The 17335-nt window shown below is 33.2% G+C and overlaps 1 protein-coding gene across 1 annotated transcript; it reads left to right on the top strand.

Annotated features, from left to right (window-relative positions):
* The first annotated feature begins 3217 nt into the window (after positions 1–3217).
* LOC138694923 (zinc finger protein 665-like) lies at positions 3218–16321 on the top strand. Its single transcript, XM_069819114.1, has 6 exons — positions 3218–3296; positions 4230–4358; positions 7915–8046; positions 10884–11012; positions 11354–11430; positions 13657–16321. Exons 2-6 carry the CDS (start codon positions 4236–4238, stop codon positions 15617–15619), a joined length of 2424 nt encoding a protein of 807 aa, XP_069675215.1. The 5' UTR covers positions 3218–3296; positions 4230–4235; the 3' UTR covers positions 15620–16321.
* Positions 16322–17335: the final 1014 nt, after the last annotated feature.

Raw genomic sequence — 17335 nt, 5'->3', positions numbered from 1 at the left:
GGAATGATTTTCATACGCCATCATCAAATTTATCATGCTTTCAAAGGGGAGTACATTACATGGCGATAAAATTGTTCAATAGTCTTCCTGAAGACATTAAGAATCATAACCAAAATCCTGCATTATTTAAGACAAAACTAAAAAATTACTTAATATCTCACACTTTCTATTCTGTAGATGAATTCTTGACTATGTAAATATTATAATACTATTAAATGGTAAACATATTACATTGTATAAAATATTATTGTTATTAAGGTATTAATTCTGTACATATTTCATATTTGCATTTTATATGTATTGCATTTTATTGTTAAACTTAAGAATTGGACATGTTCTTTATTCTATGCTATAAAGCAAATGTAAGAATATTATGGAACGAATAAATCTATCTATCTATCTATCTATCTATCTATCTATCTATCTATCTATCTATCTATCTATCTATCTGTCTGTCTGTCTGTCTGTCTGTCTGTCTGTCTGTCTGTCTGTCTGTCTGTCTGTCTGTCTGTCTGTCTGTCTGTCTGTCTGTCTATCTATCTATCTATCTATCTATCTATCTATCTATCTATCTATCTATCTATCTATCTATCTATCTATCTATCTATCTATCTATCTATCTATCTATCTATCCATCTGTCTATCTATCTATCTATCTATCTATCTATCTATCTATCTATCTATCTATCTATCTATCTATCTATCTATCTATCTATCTATCTATCTATCTATCTATCTATCAGAATTGTAGCCTACATGAATTTTATTATTATTATTATTATTATTATTATTATTATTATTATTATTATTATTATTATTATTATTATTATTATTATTTATCGACTAAAACAACTGGCACTGATGGGATTTTTCCAAATTTTATATGGTAAATAAAGGATGCTCTGATTATTGCTCTGTTAGCCCACATAGCAGTATTTAATTCTAATATGAAAAATGGTGAATTTCCCTCACTTTGGAAGTGAGCTGCAATTATTCCTATATTAAAAAAAAAAAAAAAAGATGTTAGAAACCACAGACCTATCTCGATCCTAAATAAATTTAAAAAAATTTTTGAAACCTATATTCACAGACACATTTCCTTTTATGTGAAAAACAAACTTAATTCTTCACAACATGGATTTACTAGAATCAAATCCACGGTCATTAACATGATCACTTATTTAAATCAAATTGTACCAGTAATTGTTTTCTCATTGCCAAACTTCCAGAACAGCCCCGAGGTTCACTCTGCCTCCAATAAAATTGAGTACCAGGTCTTTCCCCGGAGGTAAAAGGCGGTCAGAGCATGGTGCCGACCACATCACCTCATTCTAGTGCTGAGGTCATGGAAAGCATGGGGCTCTACCTCCATGACCCCCAAGTGCCTTCATGGCGTGTGATGGGGATACCTTTACCTTACCAGTAATTGAAATGTAGGGACAAACTGATTCAATTTATTTCCATTTCAGTAAAACTTTCGATGTACTGTACCGTAGTTCTGCACTCTATTCTACTTCATAAGTTAGAATATATTGGCCTTTCTATAAGCTATGCAAACTGGTTCGATAATTATTTATAATAGACAATCATGTGTAAGACTCTTGACTCTTTAATAGTCTGATCTTTATAACATAAATTGTTGAGTCCCACAGGACTTACTTTAGGATCTCTCCTGTTTATAATATTCATAAATGATATAATGTAAAAGAATAAGTTCTGACTGTCTTATTTGCCGACGATTTAAAAAATTTTCCGAACAATCAAAAGTAGTTCTGATTGTCAATCCCTTCAAGGTGATATTAACTCAGTTGCAAAATTGTTGGATGATGATGGTATGAAAATTAGCTTATTCTCAAAAACTAATGCAATAACCTTTTGTAGAAAAACTTCTTCACTGAAATTTAATTATCATCTAAATAATGTTCTAATAAACAAAGCTGATTTTGTTAAAGATTTGGGAACATTCATTAACAGTAAGCTGTATTTTCATAGTCATGTTGATTACATTTACAATCATGTAATCAGAATGTTGGGAATAATCTTCTTCCATGCCTGATTCATACTAACGATGTGTCGTAACACTTGGTTTCACTCCGATCCTTCCATGTATTAAGTTTACTGTTGGAAATCATTCCAGGATGGAGAGTTCAGTGCGAGACTTGTGGTAAAATCATCTAAAAGTATGGCTGTGATCTTGATTCACAAGCTTGAGGGGGGACTGAGGAGGAGGTATCGATTTGCTACATCTTGGAATGAAATGCGGCTAGCCTTACTTTCACAATTATACGTTGCGCTATATTGGTGTTCTGTGAATGCGCTGTGTTGTTGAGTGTTAGTTTAATCAAAAGTGCATGTGTATATGTGGTTATATATTAATTTTATGTAAAAAGACTCATACTGAGAGAACATTGAGGTCATTATTTGTAGAATTAAAAGAGAAACTGTTTTCTAGTTGGATGTATGAAACAAAATGTGCTTAAAAAGATAGGAGATCGACACCACATTTACAAATTAGAATAGCGGATGGAGGAACACAAAATAGAAAATTTCAATTGTCATGGTATAAGAAATATCCTGGGCTAACAGGGTGCTCTGAGACAGATACGTTATATTGTTATATGTGTATTCTGTTTGAGGGTGGAAATGAGTGGTCGTCATCATCATCATCTTGTGGGATCTGCTGAGTCACAACAATTTTTGATAGAAAAGGCGATAAACATCAGCTCTATAAAAAGTATAAGGTACCTAAGCAGATTTTTTCAGCCTACCCAGTAGCTAGGCTATTTAAGTTACACTTTAGTTTATGTAGGCTACATATATATGTAGTATGTATGTATGTATGTACTCAACGCATCTAAGACCACCAGGACGTTATGAGTGGGTTTAAAAGAATTAAATTCATGAGAATAGGCTACAACTTCGTTAACAATGCAGAGAATTGAAAAAATTAAGTTATGATTTTGGTAAGTGTTTTGTTTGCCCAATGGATGGGGAACTTGTTGGGAACACATCTATTGGACTACCGGTACTGTACTGTATGAATTGAAAAGCAGAGATGGAATTAAACGTAGGGATAAAATGTTTCCATCTAGTTGGATTTGCATATTATTTTTCTTGACCAGAACAGATTGCATGTTTATTTAACGATAAATTACAATATATATTTTTTTTATTTATATGATCTAGCAACTGAATCACGGCTTGTTAGAGTGGTAGAGTCATGTAGTTTAGTGAAGCTAAGCGAAGTACAGATCTGTTCGGCAACGCTGAAGCCAATTGGGCCTATTGTAACCTATGTGCGTCCTTCTTTAGGTGAACAATGGGTTATTGTTGTAGAATGAGTTTATTTTTTTTCAAGTTTCTAGTGGTTGAGTATAAGATGTGTTAAATTAACCCTAAATACATTAACGAATGTGTCAGGCTCTTGCGCTTAGATGCTTTGTATGTTTCTCGTTTCAGTTTTTATTTAATTATTAAGTACAGTAACGATGTTTTTACTCTTGCGGTTCAGAAAGCTGCAAGATACGTATAATTCTAGTCAGATTTTTAAAATTATTTTTTTTCATATATATACCTATTATATTCCCAAGTGTGGAATTTTATCTTCTGTTAATTATTTTAAGTAAGTTACGTATCGTATGTACGTATTTGATAAAATAAAACTGTATAATATCTGTTATATGGTTGATTTATAACATAAGGTCATGAATACTGTTAGGTTAGGTACATGCTCAGATATTGAAGTTTTTTTCTTATCTTTTTTTGCCCCCCGCAGAGCTTGAAGCTGATCATTTAAAATGAGGTCTCGTTTGTTCCTGCACATTTCGTGCAACGAAATCATGCGTTTAAAAATTATGACGTTCATATCGAACTAAATCACACTTTGAGGTTAGGTCCATAAGAATTTAGAAAATAAAATTGTGACAACACAAATTGATAACACTTCTGTGGATCATTAGTACACCTTAGTTCTGCATTTTTGGTATGATCTATTTTCGTCTGGTGTGTACAGTCTGAAGATTTATAACACGACGCCACACAACAGTAGGTGTTGTGAAGAATATTTTGGCCTTTCCAGCCATGTTTGAGATATAATTTCTTCGATATATATAGATGTTCCATCTTCAGGGCTTGAAATCTTATTTTTAGTACCAAAGTTCTTTGTTACCAGAGTAACATTATTAGATTAGCAAGAACATTATACTAATGAACTTGGATTTCTTTAACAGCAAATCATGGAGGCTACTAAAGTAGAACCAGATCCTGACGAAGAGAAACATTTAATGCCATCTTTTAATGAATACCGGTTGATTGGTACAACAAATGAAGAAAGTCTAATAGTAGAATGGAAGACAGATGTAAGTGATAGTTCAGCTACATGCAGTAGCTTTGTGTTGGAAGTTTGCCTTAAAGTAAACAAAGTGAAATCTGAATATAAAGATTCATGATGAACATGTTAATTAACTTTTAAGTAGGCTACCGGTAGCATGAACAAAACTCAGTAAATTATTTAGAACATGCATTACATTGTTGTTTTACTTTGGTTGCTTAATAAGATTGTCCACATCTGTGTAGTAACGGTTAGCGCGTCTGGCTGCGAAACCAGGTGGCTCGGGTTCGATTCCCGCTCGGGGCAATTTACGTGGTTGAGGTTTTTTCCGGAGTTTTCCCTCAACCCAATATGAGCAAATGTTGGGTAACTTTCGGTGCTTGGACCCCGGACTCATTTCACTGGCATTATCGCCTTCATGTCATTCAGACGCTAAATAACCAAATATGTTGATAAAGCGTCGTAAAATAACCTACTAAAAAATTAATAAGATCTTATTTGAAACAACACAATCACGGAAATAAATCGAGTAATGTAAAGTTATGTCGCCCTCATTAGTGTAGTAATTGCCATGTTTGTAACTAGAACCGAAATTAGCAAATCCAAACAAGGTTGCCAAATTGTTTTTACCTAAAGTCACCAAATTTTGGAGATATTGTAGCCCAATGTCGCCAATTTTCTACACTAAAATAGGTAATCTCAATGTATATGTTCTTATGACAATATAATGTCGTTATTTTATGTCATATTTATGTAATAAATTCTATAAATTTAGTATTTATGGCATACGCTTTGCTTTGCTTTTGTACTGATCTTCTCTAATTTTCCCATTTTTTCAATTTTGCACAACACAGGTCATTATACCTCACTACAAATTAAACAAATCTCAATATTAACAACTTTGAACAAATTAAATATTTAGGGAGTTGGAGTAGGAAGTACGGTTAGATTGTTATTTTTTACGTTGTTAGACAATTCTCTACAATGCTTCGTCTATAAGTTCCAGTATTGATAAGTTTATTGGTCCTCAGATTATGAAAAAATAGTACAGTAGTTTACTTCCTGGGATGGAAGAAAGAGTGATACATTTGTTTAAAGATTGGTGACAAGTTTCGGCACCCAACTATAATGCATACTTTGTACAATAAAGTTTTCTTGGATGAAAGAAAACAAGTTCTGGCGTGTCAACAATGATAAAGTCTAATATTTCATGTCAATTATTGAATTGGATTAGCGCTGTATCAACAATGGACTACACAATAAAATAAAATAAATAAACGATTAAGTGATTTTTTTTTCTATGTCGTCAAAATTTCGCAAAATTCCGGACAAAAGTCGCCCAAATGGCGTTAATTGCAATTCTTAAAAAATAGGTTGCAAGATCTCTATTTATGTAGCCCAAACGGCAAAATATCGCCCAATCTGGCAACCCTGAATCCAAAACTTGTGCAAAGACAATGGATTTTTAAGGAGTGATAAAAGCTCTTAGCACAGTCCACTATATACAGTCACGAAGCTTGGGATGATTTTTTGCAAATCTCGCGATAGTTGCTAGCTTGAAGCGCTGTGAGTACTAGGAACAATAGACTGTGCCACAGCCATCGTGATCTAATACAGGCCGTAAGGCAGACCATGTAACTCACTTAACCCGATCACAAAGGGCGGCGTTTCAACCATATAAATTAGTTGGAATGCATAAACAGTAACATATGTTTCTCTAAAATGTAGTGTAATTCCATTAATAAAATTTAAAACAATGATTATGAGACATTTCAGACATAATTCACTTGCGAGTTAAGATGTAATATTATTTATGATGTGAAAATTACGTTGTTCGTATGCGTAATACTTGCCTTTATTTCGATTAAATGTTGCGAAATTCTTGTACATTCATTTATGCACGATTCAATAATTTTCAATTGCACCGCACGGATATTTAGATATGTTGAAATTAGGTTATGTTTACTGTACCAGTTGCCCCTTTCTGTCTAAATTTAGTGATCTCCAATGCCTTGCCATTCATATGAAAATTATATGTTATGTTTACTATATTTAACTTATATTCCTAAATTCACAATCATACATTATAATTAAGCATAATGTCATGTATGATACCCCGGACATTCAATTTGTATTTTAATACTACAATTGAGTACTGAATTATTGTATTTATCTACTACTTAAGAGACGAAGTAACACAATTGTACGTACACTAATTTCATAGGAGTGGTATGGTAAATGTTTTGTCTAAAATGAAGGAAGGTAGATGTGCTAAATTGAAATCACAATATAAATTCTTTTTTATTAAACCTCAAAATAGCTTCAATTCTAAACTTGAAATGTTGACGCAAAGAGATTATGTTAACATGTAAAATTCTCTTCTCATTAAAATAACACAGTTTTGTAATTATTTCTGCAACATATTATGCAACAAGAAGTAAATGGAACTAATGGACACATTACACTAAATAAAGCTTAGGAATGATAAGCAATAAAGTTATAATATAATATTTCACTGAGCTCCATACACTGAAATAGAAAACCCGAACAAACATTACGGCCTGGTCTAGATCGAAAAAGCATTGACTGTGCCATATTTCGCATTTTTGTGAAAAGCTATGTAAACTGTGAAATGTTCGTTATCGGTTGTAATAAATGTAAATGGCTGAAATACAATAATTTGAATAATAATATGGGACAAGGAGACATTTGTAGTACTATAAATTGTAAGAAAAATAGGTTAGAGTTATCCTCCTTCCGAGAGATCCAGGAAGGTGAGTTTATTGAATATAATATCTATTTTATGGAAATAATATATAAACCTTATGTATTTCATATTTCAATAGTGGAAGGAAGGTGTTAATTTTTTCAAAAGAACACGATATCGAAAGTACAATACATTTTATGGTCTGCTAGGGAAAGAGTCTGTGATGAGGCGATAGTAGCGATCCTGGTGGTGAGCAACTATCTATGGATGCATATTTCAACTGTCTGTGTTTGCATATTTAGTAAGTATTAAGCTTCGTGACTGTATATACTAGACTGTGCTCTTAGCATGGTTTCTTCCAGAAGAAAAGCAAATTCGGTGGGCCTACTTTGTATATAAATTTATGGCACATTTTAGAATTGACCCTGATTGAAGAAGTGGCAGGCCAGTCTCCTCACAAATCTGGCTGCGTGGCAAACAGTTTTCTTGCGCCAGCATTTTGATAGAATTACAGATATCTCTTTGGGACAGTGTTTGTGGGGAAATAAAAGCCTCTGGCTGCTAAAGCAGGAAGCAGAGTAGAAACATATGAAAGCATATATCTGAAGCTGGAATTACAAATAAGAATCTTTATTTTTTTTTTCGAAACCTTAGCATGTAGTGGAGGTAAATGGTTAACATGTTATTCTGAAATCACTTTAAATGTTCGAGAAATAAATATTTATGTCCATGTAATAAGTTGAAGAATCTGAGTGGGCCAGTTCTGAAAAAGAAGGAAATCCTTTGTCCTTGCTTGCAAATGTATATACAATAGCTTGCTTATAAGTAATTTTTAACTAACTTCTACAGTTTGTGTAATTCAATTGTTTTGTTGTAGTGCAATTCGGTAATGAAGGAGGAACCAGAAATCACGGAGATGTCTTCATTTATTGTTAATCAACTCGTTAATGTTGAAGCTCAAGATCTTCCTCTTACTATAACTTTTCCAGCAGTAAAAAATGATAACTTTGTAAGTTAATTTAGTTATCTTTGTAAATTAATATTTATGTTCAACTTGATATTCCTCATAAGCTATAGAAACTTCAGAAGTATTTCGATAATACAGCAGTAGTGAAATGGAAATGGCAGTGACAACCAAAGTACATAGAGGGACCTTTCTATGATCACTTTGTTCACTACAAATCTCACAATCTTCTTGTGATTAAATATAAATTCTTCTAATGAAAACTCATGTTATTGAGCTACAGCTGGGCCTTGTTTATATCCTAAAAATCAAATTAATCACTTTCATTGTAATGTTACATAAGAGTAACATTTTAGAATGAGGAAGTTATGAATTCAAATAACAGAACTTCCCATGTAAAGATAAATGTATCCCCTATTCACGCCATAAAGGTGCTTGAGTGGCATGGAGATACAGCTCCATAATTTCTTGACCTCTTTACTAGAATGAGGTGGTGATGCACACTCAATTTGATAGGAAACTGAGTGAAATCCTGGCCCATTCTGCTTGGAAGTTTTGCTAACGAGAAAAGTCCTGTTATTGCCTGGGTTTGAACCCAGTACCTTTTACTCAGTAGCCAGTTGCTCTACCAATTCTGAGCTAACCAGCCATGCAACTTCCCATGATCCCCAACTTCATATGTTTGATATATTGATTTGACTTACAGTATATCCATAAGAAAGATCATATATCTAATAATTTTCTGTTTGTAGTATATTATTTTTGCTGGGGAATCAACGTGCTGACCACACGTTTCACTCATACTGGGCAGGTGATTATCCATCTCTACTGAAGTAAGTGGGTGTGAGGCTTGCAGTGGTCTAATAGCCTTGGCTCTGTTAAGGCTGTTATGCTATGAATTTAATATATTATTGTCGCTGATTTTTAAAATGTTTACATAGTGGTTCATATTCTTTGAAAAATACATGCTGTGAGTGTATATATGAGCAATCAAATCTTTGTCGTAGTAGCTTAATTATTTCAAGCATTTTAGAACAATTTTGTACTGAATACAGAAGAACCTCGATAATCCAAACCTCAGTAACCTGAATGCCAATCCATGTTACAAAACAAGTTTATGTATAGTACCAGAGAGCACAGTAAATGAGAAATTGGGCTACCACTGCTTGGAACTGCAAGGGGGGGATTTACAGTCATACACATGCCCACCTCTTGGGATATCTCGCTTGTTTTGATTCTTAATTAGGCTTTATCTGCAGCAGCTAACGTCCATTCCATGCTTGAAGTATTTTAATGTATTTTGCTCAGTGTGTGTCTTCATTGTTTATAGGCCTATACAGTATGCACATGTATATGCAGAGACGAAAATAAAATTTGGATGCCCTTATTGTACAAGTTTCGCTTACAACACACTGCACATGTGCAGTAAATAAGAGTCCCTATATATATATATATATATATATATATATATGCTACTTGTGGACAGTCATTCAAAATTATTATTGCCTACATACAGGTGGACTCCCATCAAGACTCGTTCCAAATTTTAATTCCATCGTACATACATAACTGAAATTGCTTCTTTAATTTTACAATATTCTTTACAGTCATTAATTATTCAGTATTTCTGTATGTTTCAACGTCAGTTAAAAATAAAAATAAGTTCAGTGAGAGTTTAAAAATAAAAATAAGTTCAGTGAGAGTGTGTAATTCCATATGTTTGATAATCCGAATTACCCCTGGTCCCAATTATTTTGGATTATTGAAGTTCTACTGTATTGTGTATAAGTAATATTTTTATTCTTCATAGACTGTAGTTATGTACATTAAAGTTATTCAAAATGATGAAATGGTGAAGCATTGATGGATTTTTCAGAGCAGCTGTAGCTTGAACTTATTTCATTGCTATTGAAGTAAAATATATATATATATACCTTACATATAACTTTTCAAAGATTAGATCTATTTTTATCTTCAAGTGAACAAAGAGGTGATGGAATTATCCTTCTCTTTTGGTTCGTTGAAAGAGTTAAATGTGCGTGATTGTAACAGTCATGGTAAGTAGGATGCTTACTCCGTTGTTCATTTGAAGACGAAGGTAATGTCAATCTTTGAAACTTCTTTCTTTTTTACACTGGAAGAAGTCCAAGCTACTTATCTCCAGTCAAATTGCTCTAGAATTTAAAGTATAAATCTCAGAATACTTAGACAGTTAAATCTTCTAATTAATTATCTTCTATAATACAATGAGTGCTGGTAGTTTTCTGGTACAGTAATTTAGTTACCTTGACAACAAACGTGAGTTAAAAAGAAAAGAATAACTATTATCACGAATTGTATTTGGCGAGATAACACGAATGCAAACAACTGTAATCCTGAACAACTAAACATTTGAGGTTATGATAATAGGATCCAGAAAAATGTTGAACATGTTTAACTTTATTGTAAACCATTTTTACTTATAATAATTGTGCAATTATTGTAATTAATTATTGTTGCATGTTGAGACTGTAAGTCTGACATAATCATTTGATTGCTGATACATCAAAGCAGGGATGATACAAATAAAACAAATAAACGTAGAAGTAAAATAAAACTATCATTAATTTTGAGCAGCATGCTTTTAATTATCAATATAATTTGATTGTCATTGGTCAGTCTAGCATCAATGAGCTCATACATTGGCTTGTGATTATCATTGGAGTTTTAAATATCATATAAAATTTATTTCATTCTTTTACTACCAGTATTCAACAGAATGTTATTTCAGTTTTGGTAAAGTGTTTTTCATATTTAAATTAGCCTTTCATCATAATAATATATTAAAAGATAGTTGATTTCGGAAAATTAATACAAATTGCATATGTTACATTATCTTGCAGATTGACATGGTACCAAAGGAACAGGATCACAGTTCTTATTCCTCTCTTATGGAAAGTGAGGTCATTAACGTGTACAAACAAGAACTTCCAGTTCAAGAAGCATTTCCAGGACTTAAAAATGATAGCAGTGTGAGATACTCTGTTTCATATCAACTATTTAACTTTGTTACAGTTTGTTTGCATGGACTAATTTGTAGAGAAATAACGAGTTTCACAGTAATCAGAATATCATTAAACTTGCTGAATTGGTAGTTAAAATTCATCATTATAAATTTTCAATTGTCATATTTTACTAGCTGAGAAAGGAGTATAACTGGTTATGTTATCAGCACGAACCTCTGCTTTTGTACTGCAAATTTAAGAATGCATAATTTACGATATACGACTATGTTCGAACTAGTTTATCTAAGTAATAAATAATTTTGATTCTGTTATTACAGTTTGCCTATTTTATTGTCATTTTTTTTTAGGAAGAGTCATGTGATGGTACTCTAATGAAGGAAAGATTTAGGGAGATAACAGATCAGAACGAAGGATTTCTGGATGGGTAAGTGTTTCAGTTTTACATATTCTCAATCATTGTAATAATGGATTTATTTTGAAAGTACAAAATTCCGTAAATGATAAAACTCAGAAGGTTTTTCATTGCATGTACACTAAATAGTACGAAAGTTTAAAGCTCATTTCAGGTGTGAAACTCGAAAACAGTGGTAAGAAGTGTAGTAAAAAGCTGTAAATATTATATCTTATATATTAATTTATAAGGAATATAAATGTAATGTAATATGTAAATTACGAATTGTTATACAGAACTTGCCTGCAGAATCCCAGATTTTTAACAATTCATATTTTCATAATCTCCCGACTTCCCCTTGAAATAAGAAAAACTGTGGTCGTTATTTTTATGTAAACATCTACATTCGACCTATAACGACAGAAAAATAAATTCAATGGTTCAGAGCAGTACTATTGTAACTGCCACAATTGGCTCTGCTAGTTACGATAGTATTGCTTTGACCCGTCGAATTGTAACATTTTGACATGAAAGATTTATTCTTATGTCACTCATTACCACGGAAACAAGTGTAAGATGAACTTCGTGTCTCGATCGTAGTTTTCCTCACAGTCCGTTTTTCTCCATTCTATGTTTAATGCACTTCCTCTTCATAATGTGTTAGCTAAGGTCTATTTCCGGTCTTTCCTCTTCAAAATTCTCTAAATTTCCTGCAATGGAATGGTGAAAAATGGAGTGAGACACGCTTGGACCTCACATACATTCTTCCTCACAGCTCCAAATTCCCTTACAAGGATGCATGATCGCATACCTTTTAATTATTTCTGCTCTCATCCTCTCTTCTTTCACTTCGTTATTCCACATGGTCTGTCTCTTTTTATTAATTAATTATTGTATAGGATGAACCCATCTTGCCTGGGTAGCATTTATTTATTCCTTAAATTCATCTTTACCTAACCTAACAATTACATACTAAGAATAAAGACTTTCACATCTTCCAAGGGATTTCATAAATCCTTTGTCATATTAATAAAAATGATGGTGCTGTTTCAATTGCTCATTCTTTGGCATCATTTAAATGAATACACTGACAAGCAAACGTTCTGATGGGGGTAGGTAAAAAAGTTAAATTTTTTTTCTTCCACCATGTTAATAATGTCAAAAGAAGTGCTTATACAAATTTTGGCCACCCAACCGCAATTACGAGGCCGTGCAAAAAGTGATCTTCCCTAGGACCATTTATAGAAAAAGCACAATTGCATGGAAATATTTATTGAAATAGATACAGCAATTGTTGCGCTATTTGTCAACATATCCCCCACTGGAATTGAGACATTTGTCATACCATGGCATCAATTTTTGTGTCGTAGAAGTCAGCCGCTTGAGATCGGAACCAGCGTTTGACTGTGTCTGCAGCTCTCTCTGTCGATTCTATGATATGAGAAATGCCTCAATTCCAGTGGAAAATATGTTGAAAAATAGCTCAACAATTGCTGTGTCTGTTCCAATAAATTTGTCCAATGAAATGTTTTTTTTCTGACAACGGCCTGTGGCGAACTTATTTTTTTATGGCCCTCGTAATTGCGGTCGAGTGGCCAAAATGTGTATAAGCACTTCTTTTGACGTTATTAACATGATGAAAGAAAAAATTTAACTTTTTTATCTGCCCCCATCAGAATGTTTGCTTGTGAGCCTGTATCTGATCAGAAGTTCGGTTTTATTTCTCTTAGATGAATTACAAGTTTTTCCATAATTCTATCTCACTGACTCATACAAAAAAGCATTCTTAAATGTATTTATAGAATAGAATTACTCTAATTATACATTGATGTCTCCTAAACTCATAATTTTTAATCTTACATACATATTTTAGTAGTATATTCCATAATAACATCAGACTCTCTGGCCATCTCTTGAAGTTGATTGTCTCTCACGGAAGAATGAAATTTGATCTCCAGGAGATTCTTTCAGATTTTGGATGAACTCAGCATTTATGGGGCAGGTTGTGACTGAGTAGTTTGGACCTACCATGTCACTTAATTCTGAATAGTTGCTTTGTTGAAATTGGTCGTTAAATAAAAAAGATTGCATAATATTGCAGTAGCTTTTAGAATGAAAAGAAAAGGTGTTAATGGATCATAATATTTGTTTTGTAGATTAATAATATGTCTCAGCATTTGCAAGCTTTACTTCATTGACATATATTCAGTGAAGTCATTTACATTGATAACCTGGTGTTAATATCTCTTGTATTAACAGTTGGGAGCATCTACGCTTTAAAGAAGGAGACTCTTTTGTTGTGGCCGGTTCTTCAACGACTGCTAGTGTGGACAGAGAATACCCATATGCTAAACATGAAGATACTGTTCTTGAAGGAAACAATTTCAATTTTGGAGGTAATAATATAAAGAACAGTTCCTTGATGTCAAGAGGGAAACTCTATGAGTCGGAATCAAGTAACAGTTTCTCGTCAGAACATAAATTGTTTAATCACAATTTGGTGTCTGTTACGTGTGAATTTTGTCAGGTATCATTTCCTAGTAGTGAACTGTTACTGGTGCACAAATGTTTAAATTCTAAAACAAAATATTATAAGTGTGAAATATGTGGTAAGACATTCAAACGTCGTTCAGATTTTCTTAAGCATAATCGTATTCACACTGGAGACAAACCATTTAGATGTGATATATGCAACAAGCAGTTCACACTCCGTTGGTCTCTAATTCGTCATACTCGCAATCACAGTTCAAATAAGCCATTTAAATGCGAAATCTGCATGAAGTCATTTCTTCAACGTTCGTCCCTTGTACGACATTGTCTCTCGCACGGTGAAGAGAAACCTCTCACTTGTGATATCTGCAAAGAAGAATTCATGGATCACAAATCGTTGGTAAGCCACACGCGCACCCACAGTGAAGGTAAAGTATATAATTGCAATATTTGCGATAAAGGATTTACACGTCGCAATTCGCTTGAAATTCACTTACGAACTCATTCTGGAGAAAAGCCGTATAGCTGTGAGGTTTGTAACAAAAGTTTTGTGCATTACACTTCGTTGCAAGAACACAGCAGTGTGCATACTGGCGAAAAGCCTTTCAAGTGTGAAATTTGTAATAAAGCTTTTAGGACTCGTACACTTCTGAACAGTCATCTCATAAGCCACAGTACGGAAAAACCTTATAGCTGCGAAGTATGTAGTAAGAAGTTTGCACGCCCTTCTTACCTCGCTTATCATGTTCGTACCCATAAAGAAAGTAAGCGCTTCAGATGTAAAGTGTGCAAGAAGAGTTTTGGACAGAGTATGCATCTACTGCAACATATGGCAGATGAAAACGACTGCAAGCCTATCTGTTGTGAAGTTTGTGGTAAACGTTTCTCGTCACGAACTTCCCTCACCCGTCATTCTGCATCCCATACAGGGGATAAGCCATTCAGCTGTGCAGTTTGTAAGAAAGAATTTTCTCTACGTTGGTCTCTAATTCGACACACTCGTTTGCACAAAACAGATAACAGCTTGAAATGTAAGATCTGTGACAAGACTTTTATTGACAGAGCAGCTCTTATAATTCACTCAAGAATGCATCCTGGCAGTAAAGTGTTCTGTTGTAAAATCTGTAACAAAACTTTTTCACATCGTAATTCCCTTGCAATTCACACTCGTAGCCATGCAGGCGATAAACCATTTTCCTGCGATGTCTGTAACGAAACTTTCGTTCAGAAAACTTCTCTCTTGGTGCATAAGAGAACACATACAGGAAGTTACCCGCATCGTTGCGAACTTTGTAACAAAAGTTTCAGACAGAGCAAATCTCTCCACTCTCATATATGTACCCGTAAGAAAGAGCGTCCTTTTAGATGTGAATTATGCGATAGGAGATTTTCTTATCGTCAGCGCCTCGTGGGGCACATTCGTTCCCACATTGGGGACAAACCGTATAATTGTGAAATTTGTAAGAAAAAATGCAGAACCCGCACAAGTCTTGTGTATCACATTCAGTCTCACGGTAGAGATACGCCTTTTAGCTGTGATATTTGCAATGAAACTTTTACTTCCCGGAAACAATATCATGCTCATGCTCGTAGTCACAAAATGAATAAACGTAAGAGATGTGGGTTGGAAAGTATTCTTAAACGCAGTGAGCGAGAGCAATTCACTTGCGAGAAATGTAAACAAAGTTTCTCATCTCGTTGTTCCCTTAATCGTCATTCTTGCGCGCAGTGAAGGCAACTTTAAGATACCTATCTAACAAAATTTTCATATATAGTTCAGATCTTACAAAAGTCATTACCTACCAATTTTATTTACGGTTTTTGGAGACATTACAAAGAATATAATGAACGATTTTGTTGTTTGTGATAGGTATATTACCTGATTTTTCTCCTAATGAAACAAATATAGTTTGAAGTGATAATTCTTTTTAATTTTTATTATTTTATTTTATTACAAGGACTTGAGAAAATGTGTTTTAAGATTGTAAATATATACATGGATTTTTACAATCTTATATTTAGTGAAAACTTCGAACTGTAATGAATTAACGATACTAATTGAAATGCATGATATGTATCAGGATATATTTCACTGCCATTTTTTTCTTATTTATTTATCAATGAAATTAATTGCAATTGAGCTGAAAACATTGTGTAGATTAAGATATAGGTATGCAGAAATAATTTAAAATGTATATTCCACTACTATTAACTTACTACTGCATAGATAATAAGATTAAATGAAAATGAATAGTTGCTAGCGAAAATCCTTACAATTATGACAGGAAATGTAATGTTGTGAGGAAATTTCACTTAAAATTCTTGGAATGTGTGCTCTATAGAATTTTAAAATGATTGGTATAACAATGATAAATATTGTAATGACTTTTTTTTCCTTGGAATTCCAATAGGAAAAATAAACATTTCAGAAGTATGAGGTTTTGATTCAGTGAATCCCTACCCGGTAAATCAACTTCAATCCATTTATTCTTATAGCATTTAATTGCTTTGAGAACTCTACATTTAAAGACTTCTATATCCTTAACTTTGGAAGACCTGTTATATCCAAAGGGTTATATTGAAGAGGCAGCAGTAAAAGAAGCAGAAGTAAAATAGACTCGACATCAGTTTTATGCCTATATTGCGGACCAAGAGAATAGTTTTCTATTAATTTCTAGAAATTTTAATGAAATGAACGTTCTTTTTACGTAGCTCTTTCAATATTCAAGTTGTTACACAAATTAAAATCCGTTTTGGTACCTTTTCTACAGGGAATTCATCTATTAAATTGTTTATTAAGGCTGAGGAGATTTGGATTTTTTGCCCATTCTCCAATCATCATGGAAGTATTTTCTTTATTGCAATGGTACCTCTGCCTCATTTTTGGATGAGTTGACAATGAAGTAATCTAGCACTCATGATTGAATTAGCTCTGAGATACGATATAAATGTCGAGCTTATGAAAATGGACAGGTAATATTCTAGAAATCTTTTTCTTAAAAAAAAAAAGCTTTATCAGAGAATAAAGTAATGTAAAATAATTATAAAAATGTGATAAGTTTTGACCAGAGTATTTATCATTTTAAGACAATGTCTTAAACTTATAATGTGACTTTTTCAAAATATGGTTGGTAGCCAATACTCTGGTATCATGGAATGAAGGCATCAGCCATCTTGCAGTTCAGTATTTTTCTGTGATGTTGAGATAGTGATTGGAACACTTAGGAAAAAGACAACTGCTACTTTTCTGAGTATGCTGCTTAATGACGTGATTATTTACATTGCAAGTTCACAGAAGATGCTCGAAATGTTCATTATTCACTTCACCAAAACAATTCCACCCTCCTTTGCTATGAATGTCTTGTTCTTTGAACAGTATCCCTAATTGTACTTCCTGCAACCACAATTGCAATCAACAGGTGCTCTCTCGTGGCATGTTATTGAGAGT

Source organism: Periplaneta americana, chromosome 2 (genome assembly GCF_040183065.1).
Source record: "Periplaneta americana isolate PAMFEO1 chromosome 2, P.americana_PAMFEO1_priV1, whole genome shotgun sequence".
NCBI lineage: Eukaryota > Metazoa > Arthropoda > Insecta > Blattodea > Blattidae > Periplaneta > Periplaneta americana.
Note: the sequence above shows the minus strand (reverse complement) of the source record. Positions and strands in the feature narration are given on the sequence as shown.

Coding starts and splice junctions, on each gene's coding strand:
- LOC138694923 (XM_069819114.1), top strand. CDS start 4,236: ATGGAGGCTACTAAAGTAGAACCAGATCCTGACGAAGAGAAACATTTA. Junction 4,359..7,914: donor TAGTAGAATGGAAGACAGAT/GTAAGTGATAGT, acceptor GTTTTGTTGTAG/TGCAATTCGGTAATGAAGGA. Junction 8,047..10,883: donor CAGTAAAAAATGATAACTTT/GTAAGTTAATTT, acceptor ATTATCTTGCAG/ATTGACATGGTACCAAAGGA.